Source organism: Gopherus evgoodei, chromosome 4, assembly GCF_007399415.2.
Source record: "Gopherus evgoodei ecotype Sinaloan lineage chromosome 4, rGopEvg1_v1.p, whole genome shotgun sequence".
Classification (NCBI taxonomy): domain Eukaryota; kingdom Metazoa; phylum Chordata; order Testudines; family Testudinidae; genus Gopherus; species Gopherus evgoodei.
Window position 1 is genome coordinate 141,248,490 of NC_044325.1, and position 22,485 is coordinate 141,270,974.

Below are 22,485 nucleotides of genomic sequence, written 5' to 3' on the forward strand. Positions count from 1 at the left end.
GAGCAAGGGCTTTAGGGACTGGGGGAACAGGAATGGGGTAGGGCTGGCCAAGCTGTGGGGAGCTAGATGCTGTCCAGCACCTCTGTGCCTCCCGAGTGATGCAAAGAAGTGAGAATGCGGCTCAGGAGCTGGCCTGTGGCCTGTCCGTTACAAACACCCGCCCCCCACCCTTTACTAAGAAGTGACTAGTATCAGAGGGTAGCCGTGTTAGTCTGGATCTGTAAAAGCAGCAAAGAATCCTGTGGCACCTTATAGACTAACAGACGTTTTGGAGCATGAGCTTTCGTGGGTGAATACCCACTTCCTCAGATGCAAGGAAGGAAGTGGGTATTCACCCACGAAAGCTCATGCTCCAAAACGTCTGTTAGTCTATAAGGTGCCACAGGATTCTTTGCTGCTCTTAAGAAGTGACTGCAGCCCACCCCAAACACACTCCAGCCCTAGGACCTGGATTTATGAAGAATTGACATAAGCATAACACACATCTTAGTATACACCACTGCACTTAACACAGGAGCCCACCAGCGTGAGGAAACGGAGGGGGAGGTACCCCTGTACCAGGCAGGTGCCTAGCCTTTGGGGAATGTGAACGTTTCCATGCAAATCTACTGAGCTGTAAACCACATCTGCTGCTGGTTGCCTGTGCTCTCAGGAGTTAAGCTGGCCCCTAGCACCACCCCCCTTTGCTCCTCAGGGGTTACCTGATCCCACTCTCTACCCTCCCTCGTTGCTGCGTGGAGGCTGCTATTTAATGAAAGCAGCCATGTGAATTGAGTGCCAAGAACTGTCATTAAACCAGCGAAGTGTCTTTCTCTTGGACTTAGTTGGAGCCTGAAAGCTGGAGATCACAATCAGGGAGAACTATGCCACGTCCCAACTGTGTACCTAAGCACTGCTGATAATTCAGTGAGCAGCCGATGAGGGGGACACAGTGCACAGACTAGGATTAGGAGCTTCCAGTAGCTGTTTGCACTTGTCACTCAGCATGGGTGTGTCTTGGCTCTGCTCCAAGCTCAGACTTCTTTCCTGAAACACACAAATGTTGCTCTGTAGTTTTGAGTGGAGGGAGATATTAAAAGGACACCTTCCCTTTGTCTCCCCTGGGGAGACTGAAGTGAGGCTTCTTTAGACATGCACCATAGAGACATTCTCCTCCAGAATGTTAGTGTTAAAACCCAAACAAACATGTCCAGAGGATATAACCAGGACTCCTAAAAAGATCTAAAGCACCTGTCTGTAAGCAACTGGTAGGTAAAGGCTGGTATCTGTGGTTATTTTTTTGGAAAATGTATTGCCGTTTTAGACACAGCACAACTGACTGCAAAGCTCTTTACAAACATTCCACAGATTTCCTATAAGCGTTGGCTCCTGAAAAGCAAAACCAGATATTTAAGCCCAGCCTTTCACATCCACTGTCTATGTTCTTCTGAGCTGCCCATCACTGGAGTATTGAAGCGTAAATTCATGTGAGACCCCTCTGAGGCATAGGAGGCGAGTTATATGGGCCCGTGGTGCCCGTGCTCCACCAATATTCAGAAATGTGGGCTCAGCTCCACCAGTGTTTGGGCATATATTTTTCAGAGCCATCCCATCTATAGGACAGACTGGGACAACCGCCCCAGGCTCTGCACTTTGGCGAGGCCCTGCACTTCTGGGGGACACACGGTTCAGGGCAGCCTGGAGGGTTAGTGGGGGGCTTGGCACCAGCAGCAGCAAGCAACCCGACCCCAGCCCACTCCACTCCACCGCTTCCCACTCCCTACTCTGCCTCTTCCCACCCCTGCTCCACCCCTTCCCTCCATTCTACTCCTTCCCCCAAGCTTACACCCCCACCCTGCCTCTTTCTGGCTTCTACCCTCCTCCTCCAAGCAATGCCAGGAGCTGGCAGGGCAAGCAGGGGCCAAATCGCTCGCTGCTGCTGGTGCCTGGGTCCCTGCTAATCCCCCAGGCTGCCCTGGACCCCATGTCCCCCTGAAGCATGGGGCCTAGGGCAGTTGCCCAGATCCATCCTATGGATGGGACTGCTCTGCTTGGACCTGTTCTGGCTGGGCACCAGCAAAAATTATACAAACCTGGTGCCCATGCTCTGAGGTGCAGAAGCAGGATCCTCTTTTAACAAATGGAGAATTGAGGCACAGATCAGTTTGCAGAATTTCACCTCCCACATAGACGTTTTGTTGCTGGTATTTGAATGGTTGGACGATGTAGAACCCCAAGTCATGGTCCAGGCCCTTATGGTGCTAGGTGCTGTACAAACACAGAAACCAAGAGACAGATTGCCTCAGAGGGTTTACAATCAAGTAGTAACCAAGGGCGGCTCTAGGCATTTTGCTGCCCCAAGCAGGGCGGCATGCCGCGGGGGTGCTCTGCCGGTCGCTGGTCCTGCGGTTCCAGTGGACCTCCCGCAGGCGCTCCACTGAAGCCGTGGGACCAGCGGACCCTCTGCGTCCACCGGAGCCCTGCCTGCCACCCTCCTGGCGACCAGCAGAGCGTTCCCCGCGGCATGCTATCTCAAGCACGCGCTTGGCGTGCTGAGGCCTGGAGCTGCCTCTGGTAGTAACTAATCTTTCATACCTACCTGGGCATTGCTAACTCTCTAGTTGTGAAGGAAAGCATGCTGCTTTGCAACAAAAACAAACACAAACAAGCTGACAAAAGCGTGTATGGCTAAACGTCTTGACCCACTTATTTAAACTGATACTGTCTGTAAACATAACAGCAATCTGAAGTAGGAGAAAACAGGCAGCATGAATGTAAGATTTTAACCTGGAGCAATCGCTAGTTTTGTTTATATACATACATGCACATGCGCTTATGTAGCGACTGTTGTCTTTGTTGTCACTCAGGACCGAACCTGGGACCTCCCGAGTTAATATACTGGCCTCAAAAGAGCTACAGACACGGCTCAGCTCCCTGGGAAGAGCCAGACCTTCAGAGGGTGTTTAGCTCTGTCTGCATGTCCATGCTGTCAAAGGAAGATAAGTGAAGGCCTCTTTGAAGTACTCCAAGGTCAAGCTGGGGGGAAGCCAAGGGTGGCTCTAGACATTTTGCTGCCCCAAGCATGGAGGGTCTGCTAGTCCCGCGCTGGTCCCACACCTGTGGGAGGTCCACTGAAGCTGTGGGACCAGTGGACCCTCCACAGGCAAGCCGCCGAAGGCACCCTGCCTGCCGCCTTAGCGGCGACCGGCAGAGTGCCCCCCACAGCTTGCCACCACAGGCACGTGCTTAGAGCGCTGGTGCCTGGAGCTGCCCGTGGGGAAAGCACAGAGGTACTGTATGCTGCTGCCCCCACACAGATGGGTTGGGCGAGTCTGGACCCCCTTCTCCAATGCTGGAGGCAATGTGGGGAGGGAGGGGAGCTCAGGTCTCCCTTCCCCTGTTGGGGGAGCAGTGCAAGGAAGGGGAACCCCAGAGCTCACTTCCGCTGCTGAGCGGAGCCATCGTGGGTAGGAATTGTGACCCCTACACACACACACACACACATCATGCTGCCACCTCCCGCACCACTCTCTCCTTATATAGCCCCCCACTCTCTATCACCCCCCCTTCTGACTCACCCCCACCCCGCTCCAGCTCCTCACCCTGCCCTCATTACCTCCTGCTCTCCAATATCTCTCACCCGTTCCTTGGGCATTCCCCACGCTTCTCAAGACTTGTCCTTGGAGTCTTCTAGGGGAGGGGGACAAGGCTGGGTCACCCCCACCTTTGTACTTCAGGAGAGGGTCACTGCTCCCAATCCAGGGGGAAGCCTTTTGAGGGGCATAGGAGCCTGGAGCTCCAGCCCAGCCCTCCACAGGCTGAGTCAGGGGAAGCCCTGCCCTCCAGTAGAAGGTGGTCTCTGTGAAGGAGGGCCTCCCTTACATGGCATGAGCCTGCTGTCATCCCCTAGTTGCAGGGGTTGCCTTGCTGTTTGGACCAGACCATATATGGTAGGATCCTCCCTCACAAGGAACCCCTCTCACTCAAAGATACAATATAAAAGGTTTTCCTTAAGTCCTTGTCTGCACACACAACTTCGTACTGATTTAATTCAAATCACCTTTTAAATAGAGCTAGTTAACCCGTGCCAGTCCCTGCGTGGATACCTTTACCCTGGGTGAGCAGGGGGTGTGTGAAGGGCAGCCCTGCGTACTCTGTGAGGGGATTGTATGGTCTAATTTAAGCCTCTGACTTGGTTTAATTCTTCTCCAGATACTTGGATGTTGTTCCTCTTGGCTAGAGAAGTGATGTGCCTTGCCTGGAATCATATGCCCCGGTGAGCTAGGGCTAGAATAGAGCTCTGTCTCCTTCTGCCAGCCTCACATGGAGCACACAGCGACTTTATCAAGGGTGCTGCTCCGTGACCTCACACTCTGCTTCCTGGTGGGTTGTCCCAGGCAGCCCCCCACAACCCTGAATCACCATGTCAGTATGAGTCCAGGAGACAGAATTGCATCTATTTATTAGTGGAAGTGGATACAGAGGCAGCTGCAATTATACTATTGCCCATTCTTCCAGAAGCAGGGAGTGCAGACACCTCCAGAGGCACTGCTTGAGACCCCCTCTGAGCAGCCCCACCCACAGCCAGCATAGCAACTGGTACAACACTATCCAACTCCATGGGATCCCTGCATGACTGCCACAGACCCCTGTTTAATGCCTGTAGAGCCCTACTTGTTTCATTCTTTAGCTTAGGCTCGTGGGAGGAGATTGAGTAGGTTAGTGCCCCCATTTCCCCTCCCAAACCCATCTGACTGCAGCGTCACCTCCATGCTATTTGTATTACAGAAACAACTACAGCCCCTGGCACTGCCCTGTACAAGCACATAGGAAGAGCCGTTCTCTGACCCAAAGATTTTCTCTCTCATCTATTTAGCTTGTAAAGGGTGGAAGAGAAGTATTATCTCCATTTTACAGATGGGGAACCGGGGCACTGAGAGATTAACAGCCAGATTTTCAAAAGAGCCCAGGGTGCTGTAAATCTGACACTGCGCTCCTTTGAAAATCGGGCCCTGGCTGACATAGGTGAGGTCACACTGCATGTCTGGCAGAGCTGGGAATTGAATTCAGGGCTCCTGCTGAGCAGTCTAAAGACCATTCTTTTCCTCTAGCCCCGTGTTTCTCAGTTGCTGCATTGTGATCCCCAGGGGGTGTAACAAAAATCAGCCTGCGGGGTTGTGAGCAGCTGAAAATCTGAATACAATCCAAAGCAAAGAAAATCTCGCTCCCCCCTCTCCGCAGTCCCGCACGCTTCATGGCCACGTATTTTCTGTCAAACTCTGGAAACGCACACACTCAAGTGAACACGCCAAAAATCGCAGAGTGGCTGGTTCCTCACAGGTGGCATTACGAGCTAGCCAGGGCCGGCACTACCATTTAGGCGACCTAGGCAATGGCCTAGGGCACCAGTATTTTTTTGGGGTGCTATTTTGCCAGGGGGGCAGCATGCTGGTCCGGTGGAACTACTGCAGTCATGCCGGCGGATGGTCCGCTGCTGGGAAGGCTCCGGTGGAGCTGCCGCAGTAATTTCGGCAGACGGTGTGCTGGTCTAAAGGCTCCGGCCGACCTACCGCAATCATGCCTGCGGCAGGTCCACCGGAGCCTTCAGACCAGCGGACCGCCTGCTGGCATCACTGAGGCAGCTCCACCAGAGCCTTTCCAGCAGCGGACCATCTGCCGGCATGACTGCGGTAGGTCCACCGGACCCGCAGGGAGCGGCGAAATGACCGTCCGCCTAGGGCGTCAGAAACCCTGGCGCTGCTCCTGAAGCTAGCCACCTGAACTCGGACAGAGAGAGTTGAGCAGGCTTTGACTCCAGCGGCTAGCCTGTGCCATCTCCCAGCTGCAGCATCGACATACACTTTGTGTCTGTTATGGTAAACTCGGATAAAGAAACACTTGTTGTGCTCTTAACATTCGCTTGATTTCTCTTGCATCTGCAATAACAAACATCAGCTCAGAGTCCTTGTTGCTTTGAGTCTTTGTTTAATACAAAAGATCACAGAGTAGGCGGGATTAACACAAGCTATAAATATATCGTTAAACTGCACATGAACTGCTTTTCTACAGCTCAAAAAAACAAACAAACAATGTGGAAAAGTTTAACAAAACACTCAGCTGTTCCTGGCAGGCAGCCATCGGCAACCTGGTAGCATACCCAGTGTTCTATCCATAAGTGAATTGATTGTTAATAATTTTAACTTAAGACTGTTACCTTAAAGTATGCCTCTGCTCTGAGAAAAACGTCTACAAATGACACTCTGGAGATCCATGTTTGTTGTGCTGATTTGGATTTCCAGATCAAATACACTCAGTTTAAAAGTGTCATAAACTGATGGTTAAGGGTTAATGTCTCTTTTACCTGTAAAGGGTTAAGAAGCTCAGTAAACCTGGCTGACACCTGACCAGAGGACCAATAGGGGGACAAGATACTTTAAAATCTTGGTAGAGGGAAGTCTTTGTTTGTGCTTTTTGTTTTGTTCGTTGTTCGCTCTTGAGACTAAGAGGGACCAGACGTACATCTAGGCTCTCCAAATCTTTCTGAATCAGTCTTTCATGTGTCAAAATTGTAAGTAATAGCCAGGCAAGGTGGATTAGTCTTATGTTTGTTTTCTCAACTTGTAAATGTTTCTTTTGCTGCAAGGATTTTTACCTCTGTTTGCTGTAACTCTGAACCTGAGGCTAGAGAGGGTTTCCTCTGGGCTATATAAATCTAAGTACCCTGTAAAGCATTTTCCATCCTGATTTTACAGAGATAATTTTTACTTTTTTTCTTTCTTTAATTAAAAGCTTTCTTTTTAAGAACCTGATTGATTTTTCCTTGTTTTGAGATCCAAGGGAATTGAACCTGAACTCACCAGGGATTGGTGGGGGAAAAAGGAGGGGGGATGGTTAATTTCTCCTTGTTTTAAGATCCAAGGGGTTTGGATCTGTGTTCCCCAGGGAAGGTTTTGGGGGAACAGAAAGTGTGCCAGGCACTAAATTCTGGCTGGTGGCAGTGTACCAGATCTAAGCTAGTAATTAAGCTTAGAAATGTCCATGTAGGTCCCCCACATCTGTACCCTAAAGTTCAGAGTGGAGAAAAAACCTTGACAAAAAGATATTAAAAAAAAAAAAAGGTTTGTTGTACCTCCATTTATACTCAGTCCAACTCCACTGGAGGAAGAGGAGTTGACCTTGCCCCCTGCTCCCTTAACTGAAAGCTGCATGCATGCACCCTGGGATCTGAAAGGCAAGCTGGTTCCATTTGGCTCATGAATTATGAAACGTGACTAATACAATTCTGCGCTATCCCTCTGTATCCCCATCTTCATCAATGGAGTTGCACAGGTGGTGGTGGAATGGAGGGCAGTTTAACATTGCTGTGAGCGATGTGTAAGCTACAGTACAGTTCAGCTCACTCTCCTGCAGAAGTGCTGGCTTTGCAGGTCTAATAGGAGCTGCAAAACAAGATACAACTGCATATGCAATGGGGCGGGGGGGGGGAAGGGAATTCACCATTCCCCTGCACCTTGGGCAGTCATTTACACCAGATCAGAACAGCAGTCTGTTCCAGGGTGAGGGTCAGTCAAACCCAGGGAGCTGATTGGTTGAGTAGGAAGGAACCATTTTTTATGTGGCCACTTTTCAGAACAGATACCCACTTTAAAGTCTAAAAAGGTTGTAAGGACTCAGGGCACCACCCTGTAACCTCCTGTTGCAGCACAGTGGGAACAGAGGCCTCTAACTTTCCACCTGATTTCCAGGGCCTGTTGGCTTTTTAAGGTTCCAACTTTCTGGAACCCTGCAATCACCTCCAGAGATCCATGCATCAATCCGAGAGGTGCAGCTTCAAGTGAGTATTTCACAGAGCTGTTCCCTTTAATCCTGGCAGTGCCGTTAAGCATCAGCATACTAAAGGTGACCCACTAAGGGGGAATAAAATGAGCTTTTGCCCTTTTTTAAGGTTGGAAAAAGGAAGCTTGAAAGATTTTTCTTTTAAAAGCTTTTTTCCTGTCGCTTGATATTTTCAAGGTAACATTTCAGGAATGCAGAGTCTGGTCGTCTCTGGTTTTGTCAGAGGGGTTCTGGGATGGGTGCTTTCCCAGCCCTTAATTCGAAGGTTCTCAAACGGTGGTAGATGAATCGCTATTGGTCCACAGGAGACTTGCTGGTGGTTTATGGAGAGCTGGCTGATTTATGGTGCCGGCTCCTTCGCCTCATTTCCCCTGCTAAATTGCATCAGCAGCCAGCTAAAAAATCTATTTAAGCCTTTCTGGTTATCACTCTTCCATCTCAGCAATCGCCACAGGGCTGTTACATGATGGCAAATGGAAAAGGAGACTGCGGAAGAGAGAGGCGTCATCTGCAGCACTGTCTCTGTCAAGATGTGGTCCCCTCACAACCATCTGAGCATCTTTTGGCCTTAAGGGTTTGCTGCCCCTTCCTCCTCATGAACAAAAAGAGCTTTTCTCTCAAACATCTGCACTAGGCTTGAACAAAAAGGAGCAAAAGCAACAAAAATGTATTCTGAGGAGTCTGGAATGAAAAAAAATCAAATAGCCTCGCAATTAAGATTGCATGTCTCTTTCTAAAAAAAATATTCTCTAGCTCAATTCTCAGATATGGGCTTGAGGCAGAAATTTCTGGGAAATTCTCTGGCCTGTGTTATGCAGGAGGTCAGATCACAAAGGTCTCTTCTGGCCTTAAAAAAAGCCCCCAACAACTAACAAACAAAACTATGGATCAGTCAGGTTTCACTTTCCTGAAGTTTGATGTCATATTCCTACCTGTTCTCCAGTCATCCATATGGTCTGTCAGGGGAGAGAAAAATCTGAAATGCTAATATAAAAAAACCCTGGGGGGTGGGGGATATCCCCCTTAAAAACACCACCTTGGTTTGATATTAGAAATTGATTTTTTTTTGTAAGTCACCTTTCAAAAACCTTCTTATCACTGTGCCACTAAGGTCCAAATTTTTCAGAAGAGCTCAGGGCCCAATTTCCTAGCACTTGGTACTCCCAGTTAGGGCCAGATCTTTTAAAGTTCTCAGCTCTCATTTAGGGACCTAGGTAGAGGTCAAATACACCCAATATAACGTATTACACTCTTAGAAAATTCTGGCCTGTGGACAAGTGCATCTCTCAGCTGACTCATAGGATAGGAATGTAGCAGTAAGTCCAGCTGTGGCAAAAGGAGGCTCAAAATAATATGGAAAAATAAAAGTTGCAAATGACGAGACCCAGTCCCTGGGGAAGAGGAAATTGGTGCCTGCGTGATGAGGACCGTGGAGTGGAGGAGTTCTGGAGCAAAGAGGACTAATTCTGAGGCCTATCACTGAAGTGTAGCATTGATTTTCAAAGTGGACTAATAAGGGGTTTTTGCTTAAATATAGACAGGATGTGTTTTTTGTGCCTTTAAGGAACTACTCTGCTAAGCTATTCTCTTTCACAGTTTAAAATGCTTCTCCTTGGCAGTCTTGTGTTTCTTCTCCAAACCGATACTCTCTCCTTTTCCCTCTGCCCAACTCCCCTACTCCTGCTGTCAGAGGGAGGTGGCGAAGCCAATCCGGTTGTTCTGCCGGTCGAATTCAGTGTAGTATTGCCCGATGAAGCTGGCTCCCAGGACCCAGAGGGGGCCAGTTGGAGGAGGGATGTCCAGACCTGCGAATGCCACGGTGCAGATGTCCTCTCCATACTGGGATTGCTATGAAAGGAAAGAGACTCAGCTCATGAGGACAGATGCTAGCGGGGAAAGAATCCTGCCCTGGATTGGAATTTGTTTCCCCAGACCCTGAAATGCCCCAAGTAACTGCTTCCCTCCTGTTGCTAGCTAGCTCCACAACTACTTCTCCCAGAATCTGGTCCACACTTCATTCTATGCTTTCCAGCCAGGCCTGCTCCAGATTCCTGCTCCCCACCCCAGGCCCTGCCCCTCACACCAGATTCTCCTGCTGCCGTGCTCTTCACTCTGCCCTCTTGAGATTTTGCTGTGAAGATGAGAAATTACCCAGGGAGGGTTTGTGTTTTGTAAAAGCAGGGGGTGAGGTTTGGAATCAGGTCCTCGTTTATCCAGATAGCTCCACAAACTTTGTGAGCTTTGGAAAAACTAGTTCTGGTTTAGGCTTATCTTTATTCCTACGTGTGTTATGGGGACAATATATTGGACATAAGTCTGAAGTCCACGGCTGATGATATCCAAAATAACAGCTCTGAACCAGATAAAGAACACAAGCGGAGAACTGTCCGAATGAAGTGATCTCTTGCTAAATCTTTCTCTGCCCTTAATGCTGTCACACTTGTTCTTTAGTGGGTATCACCTAGAAATCCCTTGGCAGGCGCAGCAGCTGCCTTCCCCACCCCCACTCCCATTAATAACAGAGGATGGGTATCTCACCCGGAGGACATAGGCTGAGCCACTGAGTGCGTAGACCTTCCCACCGAGGTGGAAGGAGATATCGGGCAGCAGGTGGACTTTGTCACAGTCAACGATATACTGGAGCAGAGGAAGGAAGGAGAAGGTGATTAGGTCCTACAGAGGGGCTCAGAGCAGGACGGTCCAGCAAGCTTTGTGAACTGTGAAGCCTGATTTGAATACTCGGTGGCAGTCCGGGGCTTCGGCGGCACTTTGGCGGGGGGGGTGTGTCCTGCTCCAGGTCTTCCGCAGCACTGAAGGACCCCCTGCTGCCAAAATGCCATCGAAGACCCAGAGCGGACACACACACACACACCCTGCAGCTGAAATGCTGCCGAAGACCCGGAACCCTCCTGGGTGAATAAAAAAAATTAAAAAATTAAAAAGGGGCCCTCTTAGGCACGAGGCTTGATTCTGGGGAATCGGGGAATCAGCCTAAAACCGGCACTAGACACAAGTAGCCTCAGCTAAAGGCTGTTGCACCTCATTCGATAAAGCAGACCCATGTTAGCAATGGAGACTGAACAGTGTGAGGCATCCCAAAGCACCCCCCCCCACTGCTCATCTTGGCTTCTTGGACTATCTCACCCCGCCACCCAAAGAGGTGCAACCACACAGAACAAGCTGGAAGGAGACCAAGAGTGAGTTAACATGACAGTAAAAACCTGGGGCCCAGGGGTCCTGTTCCACCTCCCTCTGCCTGGGGCTGTGACTATGTGCCCAAAAGGAATCTCTCTCCTTATCCACCCCGGCCAGCCCTAAAGCACATGGAGTCTTTGACCGCTGGCTTCATAAAGGAGAAGTCATCAAGATATTCCATCTCCTCCTCTCTCAGCTGTGCAGGAGCAGATCACCTGTCTCTGCCAGTGGGAATGGCCATTGCTACCCCACGGTCTGGAAAGACAGGGGTGCTGTCACAGCCAAGGAGAGACAAGCTGTGTGTTCTCCCCTGGGAATCAATTGTAACCTCATCCCCATCATCTCCAGCACCTGCCCTAGTTCCCAGGTCAGGACCTAATGAAGCTGGCTGCTTGGTCACATGCCAACCAGCGAGCAGATGGACAGGAGCGAATGGTGGGTTTGCTCACCCCTCCTTCCGCCAGCTCCGCCGCCTGGATGGCTCTCATCAGCACGGCTATGGAGCCTGCTGGGCCAGTGATGTAGGAAGCCCCAGTGTCGATGGCCACCGAACAACCTTCTTTGCAGAACAATGTCTCAGCACCGACAGACACCCTATGGAGTGAAGGAAAGAGCTCTGACTTTCCCCTAACCTCTCCCCTCCCGACAGCACTCTGGTCACCCCTGCCCTGTAATATCAATGTCAACAGGAGCCTTAGAAATTACATCAATCAATCTAGACAGCTCCCTCTCTCTCCCGGCCCCTCCAATCAGCACCAACTCCCTCTCTCTCAGTCCATCGCCTTCCACCTCCCTTCACATCCTGCTGCTAGGCGCTGATGTGCATCTGCTCTGACCCTTCCAACAGACCCAAGCGCTCTTCTTGGGCCCCGACCACACCAATCTGCTAGCTCCTACACATTCCTCCCAGCCCCAGCCCTGTAACATACACAGTTCAGGGTCAGGGGAACCCCAGGGCTTGGGGTCGGGGTGTGTGTGTATGTGACTTGTGCATGCTGAATAGGTTTTAGCCCTGTGCTGCCAGTGACTCTGTGTGTCCTTGGACAAGTCACACCCTGTGTCTCAGTCTCTGCCTGTGAACTGGGCTTACCGACCTCCCAGGACTGGACTTTGGGTAATTGTCTCATGTTGAACATGAGGAGGGCTACACACGGACTTGGCACCATTCTTGTTAACCTTTGGGATCCAACGTTACTTGTCCCCCAGCACTTTTTGCAGGCGTTAAAGGGGTTAACCCCAGTGACCCAGCCTGATTCCAGCTTTGATAACTCTACCGTGCCTCCCCAAATCCCTCGCCACCTAGGAGGGAGGGAGCTATGTAAGGGCCAGGTGTGCTCCCTGCTACTGACCCCTTCATGCTGATCTGCCAGTAGCCGTTCTTGTTGACGTTCAGGTAGTGGAAACCCCCTGTGTAGTAGGCTGGATCACTTCCTCCAAGGATAATTTCCCCTCCAGGTTTCAGAAGAGAGTTCCTAGGACACAAAACACAACAGAGTAACTTCCTAGCTTGCCCCTTCTTTCAGGTCTCCACTCCAGGAAGGCAGGGGATGGGGAAACCCCATAGGGACCAAGACGTGATGCAGATTTCCCATGTGCCAGATGAATCGAGTGAGGGGAGTTAGTGTGCACGGTGAAGAGAGTCTCGGAGATGGCTCCAGCATGCTGAAAGCTCTGATTAGAGGCTTCCTGGGGATCTCAAGTTCACACCTAGCAAAGCTGCCACCTGGCTGCTTGGGCAAGGCTGTGCTTTAGAGGCCGAGGAGTGTTCCAGCGAGCGTAATGGACCTCTGGTGTCAGTGGCCCAGTCAGTGCAGAGGGAGCTCATACTAACCAGTACTGGGCTGCTAAAGGGAGTCATTTTTTGGTATGTTTCTGGCAGAGCTAGCAGAATTTACCGCCCAGCACCAGGGTGCAAGGGTGATTGTTAGTGTGGTGACGCCTCGAGAGGGTTTGTGTTTTATCATCTTCTTACTTCGAAGCTCTGCAAAGAAAGAGAAATCTAATAAAACAAGGATCCTAAGGAGATTTTGCCTTCAGGAGCTCTGCATACCAGCTGGCCAGATCCTGAGCTGGTGCAAGCTGGCCTAGAGCTACACGCATTTACACCAGCTGAGGATCTGGCCCAGGACTGCAGACCAAGGCCTTTGGGAAAGGTGTCACTAGGCTCTGTTCATCCCTGACAGTCGCACCTTTAGGAGAGAGCACGAGATCCACCCCTTTCCGTTCACAGTCTGATTTCCAGATTTGTTTCGCATTATTTTTTGTCTCTTGAATTTAGTTTTACTGCTCATAAAAGCCACGACAAGACAGCACCAGTGTGGACTGAGCCCAGTGCAGATGGCTTCAGGGTAAGCTTCCCCCAAGCCACACTTCCGAAGGCCTTTCACTAAAGCTGGCCAGGAAGCGGGGGTCGATGCTGCACAGGTGTTGGATGGAAACCGAGACATTTTTAGTTCCATCAGTATTTTTCCTCCAAAGTTTTTGGATTTTCATTGAAAAACCGACTTCTCCTCTGCCCATTTTCAGCGGTGGAATACCCAAACAATTTCAATTTGGGGGTTTTCCCTTTTTTCACAAGAACCTGAACATTTTTGGGGTCACAAATGGGTATTTCAAACAGAAAAATTATTTGTTTAAAGAAAAAGCCATTTTCCACCAAAACAAGTTTTGAATAACAATTTTTGACCAGGTCTGCCTTTCACTGTGACCTGCAACACCCCTGGTTATTTCAGTAATGGGTCCCCAACACAACTGCGCCCGGCCTCTCAATCTTGGTCCACGGCTCCTCCTACTACTCTTGTTCTGGGCACCCATACAACTCTGCCTGTGCCCTTCCAGCCTGGCCCACAGCTCCTCTCTTATTCAGTTCCAACCCCGCCAACCTCCCTGCTTTTCTGTTTCTTCAGTGAAGGCCGTGCTAAACTTGGCCATAACTCTGAACCCAGACAACTTTTATATTCATCGTTCTTGCAGCAGTGAACCCCAGAGACCCCCACCCCACTGTACAGGACTGATAGACTCATGCGGCGCTCCCAGTTCCTCTGTAGTACAGGCTGTTTGCTTCTAGCGACACCCACCTGCTGTAGTAGACTGAGAACACATCCTCCTTCAGGACCTGCTGGGAGAGGATCCGGTCAAACACTGGGGTGATGCCATCGATGGCCTGGCTGGGGTACCCCATGCCCAGCACCCCATCAAACCTGGCAAAGATGAAGGGGAAGGCAGGCAGCGCCGTGGCTTCAGCAAAGACCTGGATGATGGGGATATCAGCCACCTGGGGAGAGGAGAGTATGAGACAATGCAGATCAGTGGAGGATACATGGGGGTCTAGTGCACTTCTCTTTGGTGCACAAGTATCATGCACTTGGATATTCTGCATGTTGCTCATTTAAATACTCAAGAGGGTTGGGAGCACAACGGACCCTGATTCATCCATGTGCCGGTGCCGAGTTCAAGGACCAAGGGATAAGTAGCGAAGCTCCCTGATCCTGGGGTTTTCAGGAGCTACTGCTGTTTCCAGTGCAGATTAGAGCAGCCACACGGGCTGCTCTAACCTGTGCACACTTGTCCACAGCCACTATGAACCACTGCAGAAGCTGCCCTGCCCCCCATCCACCCCAAACACTACTGCTGCTCAAGGGACTTCAAGGGAATGGCGATCATCCCTCCCAACAGCCTGATTTTCATGCTGAGCCCCACAACTCCCGCTGACCTCTGATGGGAGTTGGGGCTGCTCAGCCAGGCTCCAAATCATTGCAGGTGGAGCCACAAACCCTGGCTTCCGTTCTCCTGTATTTTGGGGAAAAGCCCGACAGGCTCCTAGCCCTGTGTAACTAACAATACATGTGGTGATGTGAGTTTAAACAAAACCTACTACACTCTCCGCTATTGGACATCAGTGTTGTTAGTGCTCTTGATTTTTTCAGGACCCTTCCAATACTTGATATGGTTCTTAAAGCACAAAACTCCAGGAATCCAGTGATTATGGGAGAATCTCTGCTTTCATTTACCGGCAAAATGAAGGGCTTGTCTACATGAACACTTAGCTTGAGGCTCGCTGGGGTGTAAATCGACCCCGCAGTCGCCTGCCTTGCACTAACTATCCATGAGGATGTGGCCGCCGGGCACTCAGAGTGCTGTAGTTTACTTTGCTCTACCCAGTTTCAAAACATGGTTACGTGGCGTGTCCATGTTCCAGGACACAACTGGCTCGACTGATGGGGGAAGCGATCCTGTCAGTCTGTAAAGTGCTTTGGGATCTTTGCAGATGAAATGTTTGCTATAGAAATCCACTGAGTCAATGGGCCAGACCCCCAGCTGGTGCAATAGGTATGTCTACACTGAAGTCAATGGGGCTCTACTGAGTTACGCTTGTAGAGGATATGACCTATACCGGGGCAGGGAGGGGGGTGTTTATGGCCTGATACAAAGCTTAGTTGAGTCAATGGGTGTCTTTCCATTGACGTCAATGGGCTTTGAAGCACACCATGGGGTTTATCCTTAGCATGGCTTTACCAGCACTTACCATGACGACGTCCTGGCTGAGGAAACCTTTCACGCTTCCTGATCCATACTGGATAGCAAAGCCCGTCCCGTTCTCCAGGTACGTGCGTGATTTGGAAGAGTCGTAGCGGTTGTGAGACACTGGGGAGACATTAGAAAGGAGGGTGACGGGAGTTAAAGCAAATCAGCATGACAGGCGGGCGCTATCTGCTTCCATCACTATAGTATGGGAGTGCCTCACGAAGGTTAATTAATTCCTCCGCCCCCTGCCCTGTGATGCAGTGGAGAATGATCCTTTTTTTTTTTACAGAGAGAGCCTAAGCCAAAGCCCATCCAAGTCAATGGGAGTCTTTCAACTGATTTCAATTGGCTTTGGATCAGTCTTAGAGGGATGAAGGGACTTCCCCAAGGTCACACAGGGGGCCAGTGTCAGAGCAGGGAATAGCTGCCCAGATCTCCGATCATCACAAGATCAGACTCCCTCCACAGATGCTTACAGTTTATTTTCCCTGGCAGTTTTCCCACATTCCCAACTCTCTGAGATCTGTTCTGAGATGTCATTCAAATCCTTTCCTCCCATCAGCCATGCTCTCTCCTGCTATGACCACATACACGCTCCCACCAAGCGGCCGAGACCAGAACCCTTCCCTGCATCATGACACATACATTCCTGCCTAGAAGTAGCATTTCCCTATCATTTCACCATGCACGTTGTGGTGAGTGTGCACTTTGTTACACCATAGACTTCTTCCATACTCCCTACTCCGGGTCCTATGCAACTTTCCTACTGAAAATGATGCAGGCTGATTGCAGGAGCCACAAGAAGTGGGGTCTAATTCTGCTCTCAATCCATTGAGTCAAATGGAGTCCTGATTTGCACAAGCACAAGCTCCCCAACAGTGTTCCCAGGTGGTTTGGGCATGAGACGCTCCAGGGCTCACCGCAGGCGCTGTAGAGTGGAGAGCATCTGTAGGAAGGTACCCAAAGGTTGGCTGAGCCCGTGTCAAAGACCACCTTGAAGGTCTGCGCTGGTGTGCCAATGCTGATCTCCCCAAAGTACTGGGTCTGGAGAACACACAACGGGAGGAACATTAGAACCGAATGGGAGCCCTGGCAATGCTGATTTGTGCTGGCGAGCGCATTATCCTTAGGGAAAATGACCTGATTTCCCATCGATGCACCCTGAGCGTAACAAGACCCTCATCAGAGGACCTCAAAGCCCTTAGCAAATTTTAATAGTTAAGTATCAGAGGGTAGCCATGTTAGTCTGGATCTGTAAAAGCAGCAAAGAATCCTGTGGCACCTTATAGACTAACAGACGTTTTGGAGCATGAGCTTTCGTGGGTGAATACCCACTTCCTCAGATGCATGTAATGGAAAAATCCAGGGGCAGGTATATATATGTGTGCTAGCAAGCAAGCTAGAGATAACGAGGTCAGTTCAATCAGGGAGGATGAGGCCCTGTTCTAGCAGTTGAGGTGTGAAAACCAAGAGAGGAGAAACTGGTTCTGTAATTGGCAAGCCATTCACAGTCTTTGTTCAATCCTCAGCTGATGGTGTCAAATTTGCAGATGAACTGAAGCTCAGCAGTTTCTCTTTGAAGTCTGGTCCTGAAGTTTTTTTGCTGCAGGATGGCCACCTTAAGGTCTGCTATAGTGTGGCCAGGGAGGTTGAAGTGCTCTCCTACAGGTTTTTGTATATTGTCATTCCTAATGTCTGATTTGTGTCCATTTATCCTTTTCCGTAGAGACTGTCCAGTTTGGCCGATGTACATAGCAGAGGGGCATTGCTGGCATATGATGGCGTATATTACATTGGTGGATGTGCAGGTGAATGAACCAGTGATGGTGTGGCTGATCTGGTTAGGTCCTGTGATGGTGTCGCTGGTGTAGATATGTGGGCAGAGTTGGCATCGAGGTTTGTTGCATGGATTGGTTCCTGAGCTAGAGTTATTATGGTGTGGTGTGCAGTTACTGGTGAGAATATGTTTCAGGTTGGCAGGTTGTCTGTGGGCAAGGATTGGCCTGCCACCCAAGGCCTGTGAAAGTGTGGGATCATTGTCCAGGATGGGTTGTAGATCCTTGATGATGCGTTGGAGGGGTTTTAGCTGGGGGCTGTATGTGATGGCCAGTGGAGTCCTGTTGGTTTCTCTCTTGGGTTTGTCTTGCAGTAGGAGGCTTCTGGGTACACGTCCAGATCAACAGAGCCAGATGCCAACTCTGCCCACATATCTACACCAGCGACACCATCACAGGACCTAACCAGATCAGCCACACCATCACTGGTTCATTCACCTGCACATCCACCAATGTAATATACGCCATCATATGCCAGCAATGCCCCTCTGCTATGTACATCGGCCAAACTGGACAGTCTCTACGGAAAAGGATAAATGGACACAAATCAGACATTAGGAATGGCAATATACAAAAACCTGTAGGAGAGCACTTCAACCTCCCTGGCCACACTATAGCAGACCTTAAGGTGGCCATCCTGCAGCAAAAAAACTTCAGGACCAGACTTCAAAGAGAAACTGCTGAGCTTCAGTTCATCTGCAAATTTGACACCATCAGCTGAGGATTGAACAAAGACTGTGAATGGCTTGCCAATTACAGAACCAGTTTCTCCTCTCTTGGTTTTCACACCTCAACTGCTAGAACAGGGCCTCATCCTCCCTGATTGAACTGACCTCGTTATCTCTAGCTTGCTTGCTAGCACACATATATATACCTGCCCCTGGATTTTTCCATTACATGCATCTGAGGAAGTGGGTATTCACCCACGAAAGCTCATGCTCCAAAACGTCTGTTAGTCTATAAGGTGCCACAGGATTCTTTGCTGCTTTTAATAGTTAAATCACTCCCTACAAGCCTGGTCGACAGTTATCAGCCCCATTTGGATGACCTGCTCCTGCTCCACCACAAACATGCGGGGGGACTTTGGACGAGGCACTTCCGCCCAGATTTTTAAAGGGATTTAGGCATTGCCCTGCTGAGCATTGCCAGGCATGAGCAATTTCCAAAACCGATGTAGGCACTTGGGAGCCCACGTCCCATCGACTTGCAAACAGCCTGAGTCCCTTTTGAAAATGGGACATAGGCATCTAAATGGCTTGGCCAAGCAATGCTGACCCTTAAACAGTGTTAGGCCCCCACGTCTCTGAACAGCTCCCCTGACAGCATATTCTTATTTAAGTGCTGCCAGAGGACTCACAGCGACACAAGACTGTTCCTGCTCCGAAGATGTCTCTGTATTTCCTGGTCCTGTATGTGTCACCGTTTCCCGCCGTGCTTCCATGTAAATGGTAACGAACCTTTGGCACATGGCAGATTCTCTGTCATTTGAAGTCTTTTAATCAAGTCCAGATGTCATTCTAAAAGATAACTGCTGGCCGAGCTATAGTGTATCGACTTCCCATGTGACAACAGCTCTGTCAGTCCAGAGTGCCCTTTACCGATGGAGCTGCAGCCACACTAGGGGGATTGTACCACTTTAACTACAGCGGGCAGATAAGGCCGCACAACTCTTGTGTCGACAAGCCCGTAGGTATGGAAGGAGACCTGGGGATGGGTACTAAAGCAATGGGGGAAACTCACGTCGAGATAGTTGGTGAGGATGGTGGGGGCCGTCCCATTCCGAGGTCCTGTGGCACCGGCGTATTTATTCTGCTTAAGGGCAGGGAAGACGTCTGAGACTTTCACACCCATCTCCTGCAAGGTCTGACGGATTGAGGGCATTTTCTTTAGTGGGATCCTGTACATTGGGGGAAGAAGGAAAAATGCCAGGGGTTTAGGGTGACCGATGCAAGGTGCCTGGAGGGACCAGCAAGATGAAATGCTGGATAGCTTGTCAGATTTCCTCTGCATCTCAGGAAAGACAGAGCCAGACCCTCAGGTAGGGTCATATAAGTCAAAGCTGAGACAGCAGCTGAGGATCTGACCCGTTATGCATAAACACTTGAAAATCCCCATGTGCCCATTCTTTCATCTGGCCCCGATTCTGTTCTTATTGATGCTGGTGTAAATCAGGATTGATTCCATTTCCACCAAAATGGGCCAAATAACTCCACAGCAAAACTGGTCTGAGAACAGAACTGGGCCTGTAGAAAGCCAGGCTGGGAGGGAGAGACCCGGCGTTCCTGGCTAAGCCTCAGCAGCTGGCCTGGTGAATGCAACTCAGTTACTCTAGGCGGCAGTAGACACCTGTCTCCGAATAACCGATCTGCTGGCCTGATTGGAGTCTGGAGCTCACGGGCTGCCCCAAACGGTCCCTCTTATCCCAGTGGAAGATGAAGCAGTTCGGTGACTGGCACAATCAGCACAGAGCTATGGAAACATGTCCCCAGATGACCGGGCATTGCTCACGCCTCAGGCCAGTCACGGCTGAGTAGAGCAAAACGACTGCATGAGGCCAGATCTCATGCTTGCGGGGCCAAGGATGCAGGAGACTATTATATTCTATTGACACTGCAGGGGGAGTTTAAGGAGGCAGAATGGCCTGACACGAGTTGGAATTTGGCCAGGGCATGGTGCTTCTCCCTCCCCTTCCCCTTCTGCTGTTGCAGAATATGCCACTGGACCTTTCAGAGCCTCAAGTGCTCACTCGAGATGTTGGACTTCAGTCTAACGCTGGGGGACAGACTCCGCGGGGAGAGCACTCCTTACGGAGTCCCAGCAGCACGTAGGGTGCACCCCTATGGGACGGGACAGGATCACAGTACAGGGTATCATTTGCCACTAAGAGCTTTATAAAGTCACTTTTCCTTTTCCTCCCAATGCTTCTTGGTTGCTGGGTCCCCTGTATCCCTTACCCCTGAAGCCTCATCCCTGCTCTAACCACAAGCTTCTCCTTCGTACAGAGGGTTTGGCAGATCAGACCGAACCAACAGTCCATTAAGTCAAGAGCATTTTGGATTCCTCTAGCATGGCCTTGATTCTGGAGAGGAAACAGAAACCTTCCCATACAGCACTTGGCTAATTATCTTTGAGCCTCTGCACTTACTGTCTTCCCTCCGCCTTCTCTTTTTGCTGTGAACATTTCTCATTCTTCTATGTTCTCCTCTAGCAAAGTTTATTCTCCCCCTCTTGTTTCCATCCTGAGCTACACCATTTCTCTTTGCTTTTCCTTTCCTCTCTCTGTGAGTCTCACTTTCTCCACGTTCCTCTGTCTGTCTTTCTGTCTCCGGCCAGTCTTCATGTTACCTGTTCGCAATCTGGGGTAAAATTTTCACAGACTTTCAATGAGCTGTAGTGTCCTAAAAATGCCCAAGTCACTTTTCAAAATGAGATGTCAGCTCCTATTTCACTTTAGGGCTTTAGAAAATGTTAGTTTTCCTTTCCCCACCCCTCTTCCCACATTCTAATGTGTGATGAGTAGACAAGTGTCAGAAGAACGGATTTTTTTAGGGGCAATTCTGAAAAATCAAATTAAAAAAATCCTTTTAGATCCACCCACAAATGAACATTTTCAAGCTTTATTTTAGCCAATTGAAAGGCTGAATAAAATATTGTTTCAGGTTGAATTAAATGTTTTGTTTAGATTTTGAGCATTTTATAAAATAAAACAGAAAGAAATTTGGAAATGAAAAGTGGTTTCAAACAAAAAAATAATTAAAACATTTCAATTGTTTCCAAATTTGCCCAACAGAATTTGGCAAAACCAACACAAATGTAGGAAATGTTTCCATGGCTCCAAGTTCGCATTTTTTGCCCAAAAAATAATTCAGGCGAAAAATATCATCTGCTGTACAAGAGATGGACCCAACTAGCGAAATTCAGGTCCCACCTTTCCCAAAGCTCAGAAGCACTAGGGGCCAGTGTTCCAGTCTGGGACCAGCCCTTGGGGTGACCTATTCACTAATACCCCCCCACACCTCATTGTTGGGCCCTGTGGCATGGTTCCTATAGGCATTTACAAGGCTAAAAAAATACTCTGTTCTCAAAGACCTGACTCGGGTTCTTATTTTGTCAGTAAGAGAAGTCTCCTAAGTGGCAACATAGCCTCCAACTTGCCATTCCCATGAAGTTTCTGCCCCCAAAGACTCACCACCTGTGACTGCTTCTGCCTTTCCCAGAGACTCTACATTAACCGAATACCCAGAGTGGAGAATGCTCTGTCCTGGCCCTGCAGCCATCACCCAATGGGTAGGAACTTCTCCCACATCCCCTTCAAAGGCCTAATTTAAATTGCATGGGACGGATCTTCATCTCATTTGCACTGGGGAAACCTGGAGTCACTCTGTTATTAGTCTCAGTGGCATTACTCTGAATTTCTACCAGTTTAAATGAGATCAGAGTCTGCTTTGAGAAATGCATTTGGAAACAGAGGAAGCCCTTGCTGTGGATGCTGTACTCTACCTGTCCTTCTCTGAGTGGTATGGCAGAGGCTGGCAATTGCTGGTAGGTTCTCTAAGTAGGCAAATGGGCCAAAATAGTTGAGAATTCTCTGGATGCTCTATGCTGCTCTAGCGACACAAAGCAGAAAGAAACCCAGCTCAGCTGGCCAAGGATAGCATAGCCTCTGCTTCATCCGTTCCACGTCTCATTTCAGTTTTAAATGAAAGCTCTTCGTCTTCCCCTTTTCATTTTTAAAAATAGAGACACTGCTGAGCAAGGCAACCTCCCCAAGGGCCCGAGAGCAGAGAAAGCCCAGACCCCTTTAGTGAACCTTTAAAAAGTGAGGGCCGGATCCTCAGCTGGTGTAAATCAGCATCGTTCTGTGGAAGTCAATAGAGCTGCACTGATTTACAGGAACTGAAGCCTCTGTCATCAGTTACAGCGCAAGTGAAAAGAAACATACAAGAGAGATTCTCTCTCTCTCTCTCTCTCTCTCTCACACACGCCATCCCATAGGCCTTTAGTAACATACAGAACGTTACCTTTGGAAAGCATCAATTGAAGAGCAGAAGAATCCTGCCCCCCAGGTAGCCATCACAAAGATCAAAAACTGCTGCATCCTTCTAATTTGCTCTGT

At 49.6% G+C, this 22,485-nt stretch overlaps 1 protein-coding gene across 1 annotated transcript; it reads right to left on the reverse strand.

Annotated features, from left to right (window-relative positions):
• Positions 1-9,501: 9,501 nt before the first annotated feature.
• Positions 9,502-22,485, reverse strand: REN (renin). Its single transcript, XM_030562707.1, has 9 exons — positions 22,391-22,485; positions 19,110-19,266; positions 16,455-16,578; positions 15,536-15,654; positions 14,088-14,284; positions 12,360-12,482; positions 11,460-11,604; positions 10,354-10,452; positions 9,502-9,663 (listed from the first exon to the last, which is right to left on the reverse strand). The coding sequence occupies exons 1-9, from the start codon at positions 22,465-22,467 to the stop codon at positions 9,502-9,504; spliced, it is 1,203 nt and encodes a 400-aa protein (XP_030418567.1). The 5' UTR covers positions 22,468-22,485.

What these genes read in the sequence shown, in the direction of transcription:
- REN (XM_030562707.1), bottom strand. Translation starts at nt 22,467, where the DNA reads ATGCAGCAGTTTTTGATCTTTGTGATGGCTACCTGGGGGGCAGGATTC. An exon ending in TGGCAGATCAGCATGAAGGG is followed by an intron (nt 11,605 to 12,359) that starts GTCAGTAGCAGG and finishes TTCACTCCATAG; the next exon opens with GGTGTCTGTCGGTGCTGAGA. An exon ending in CGGAGCTGGCGGAAGGAGGG is followed by an intron (nt 10,453 to 11,459) that starts GTGAGCAAACCC and finishes CCTCTGCTCCAG; the next exon opens with TATATCGTTGACTGTGACAA.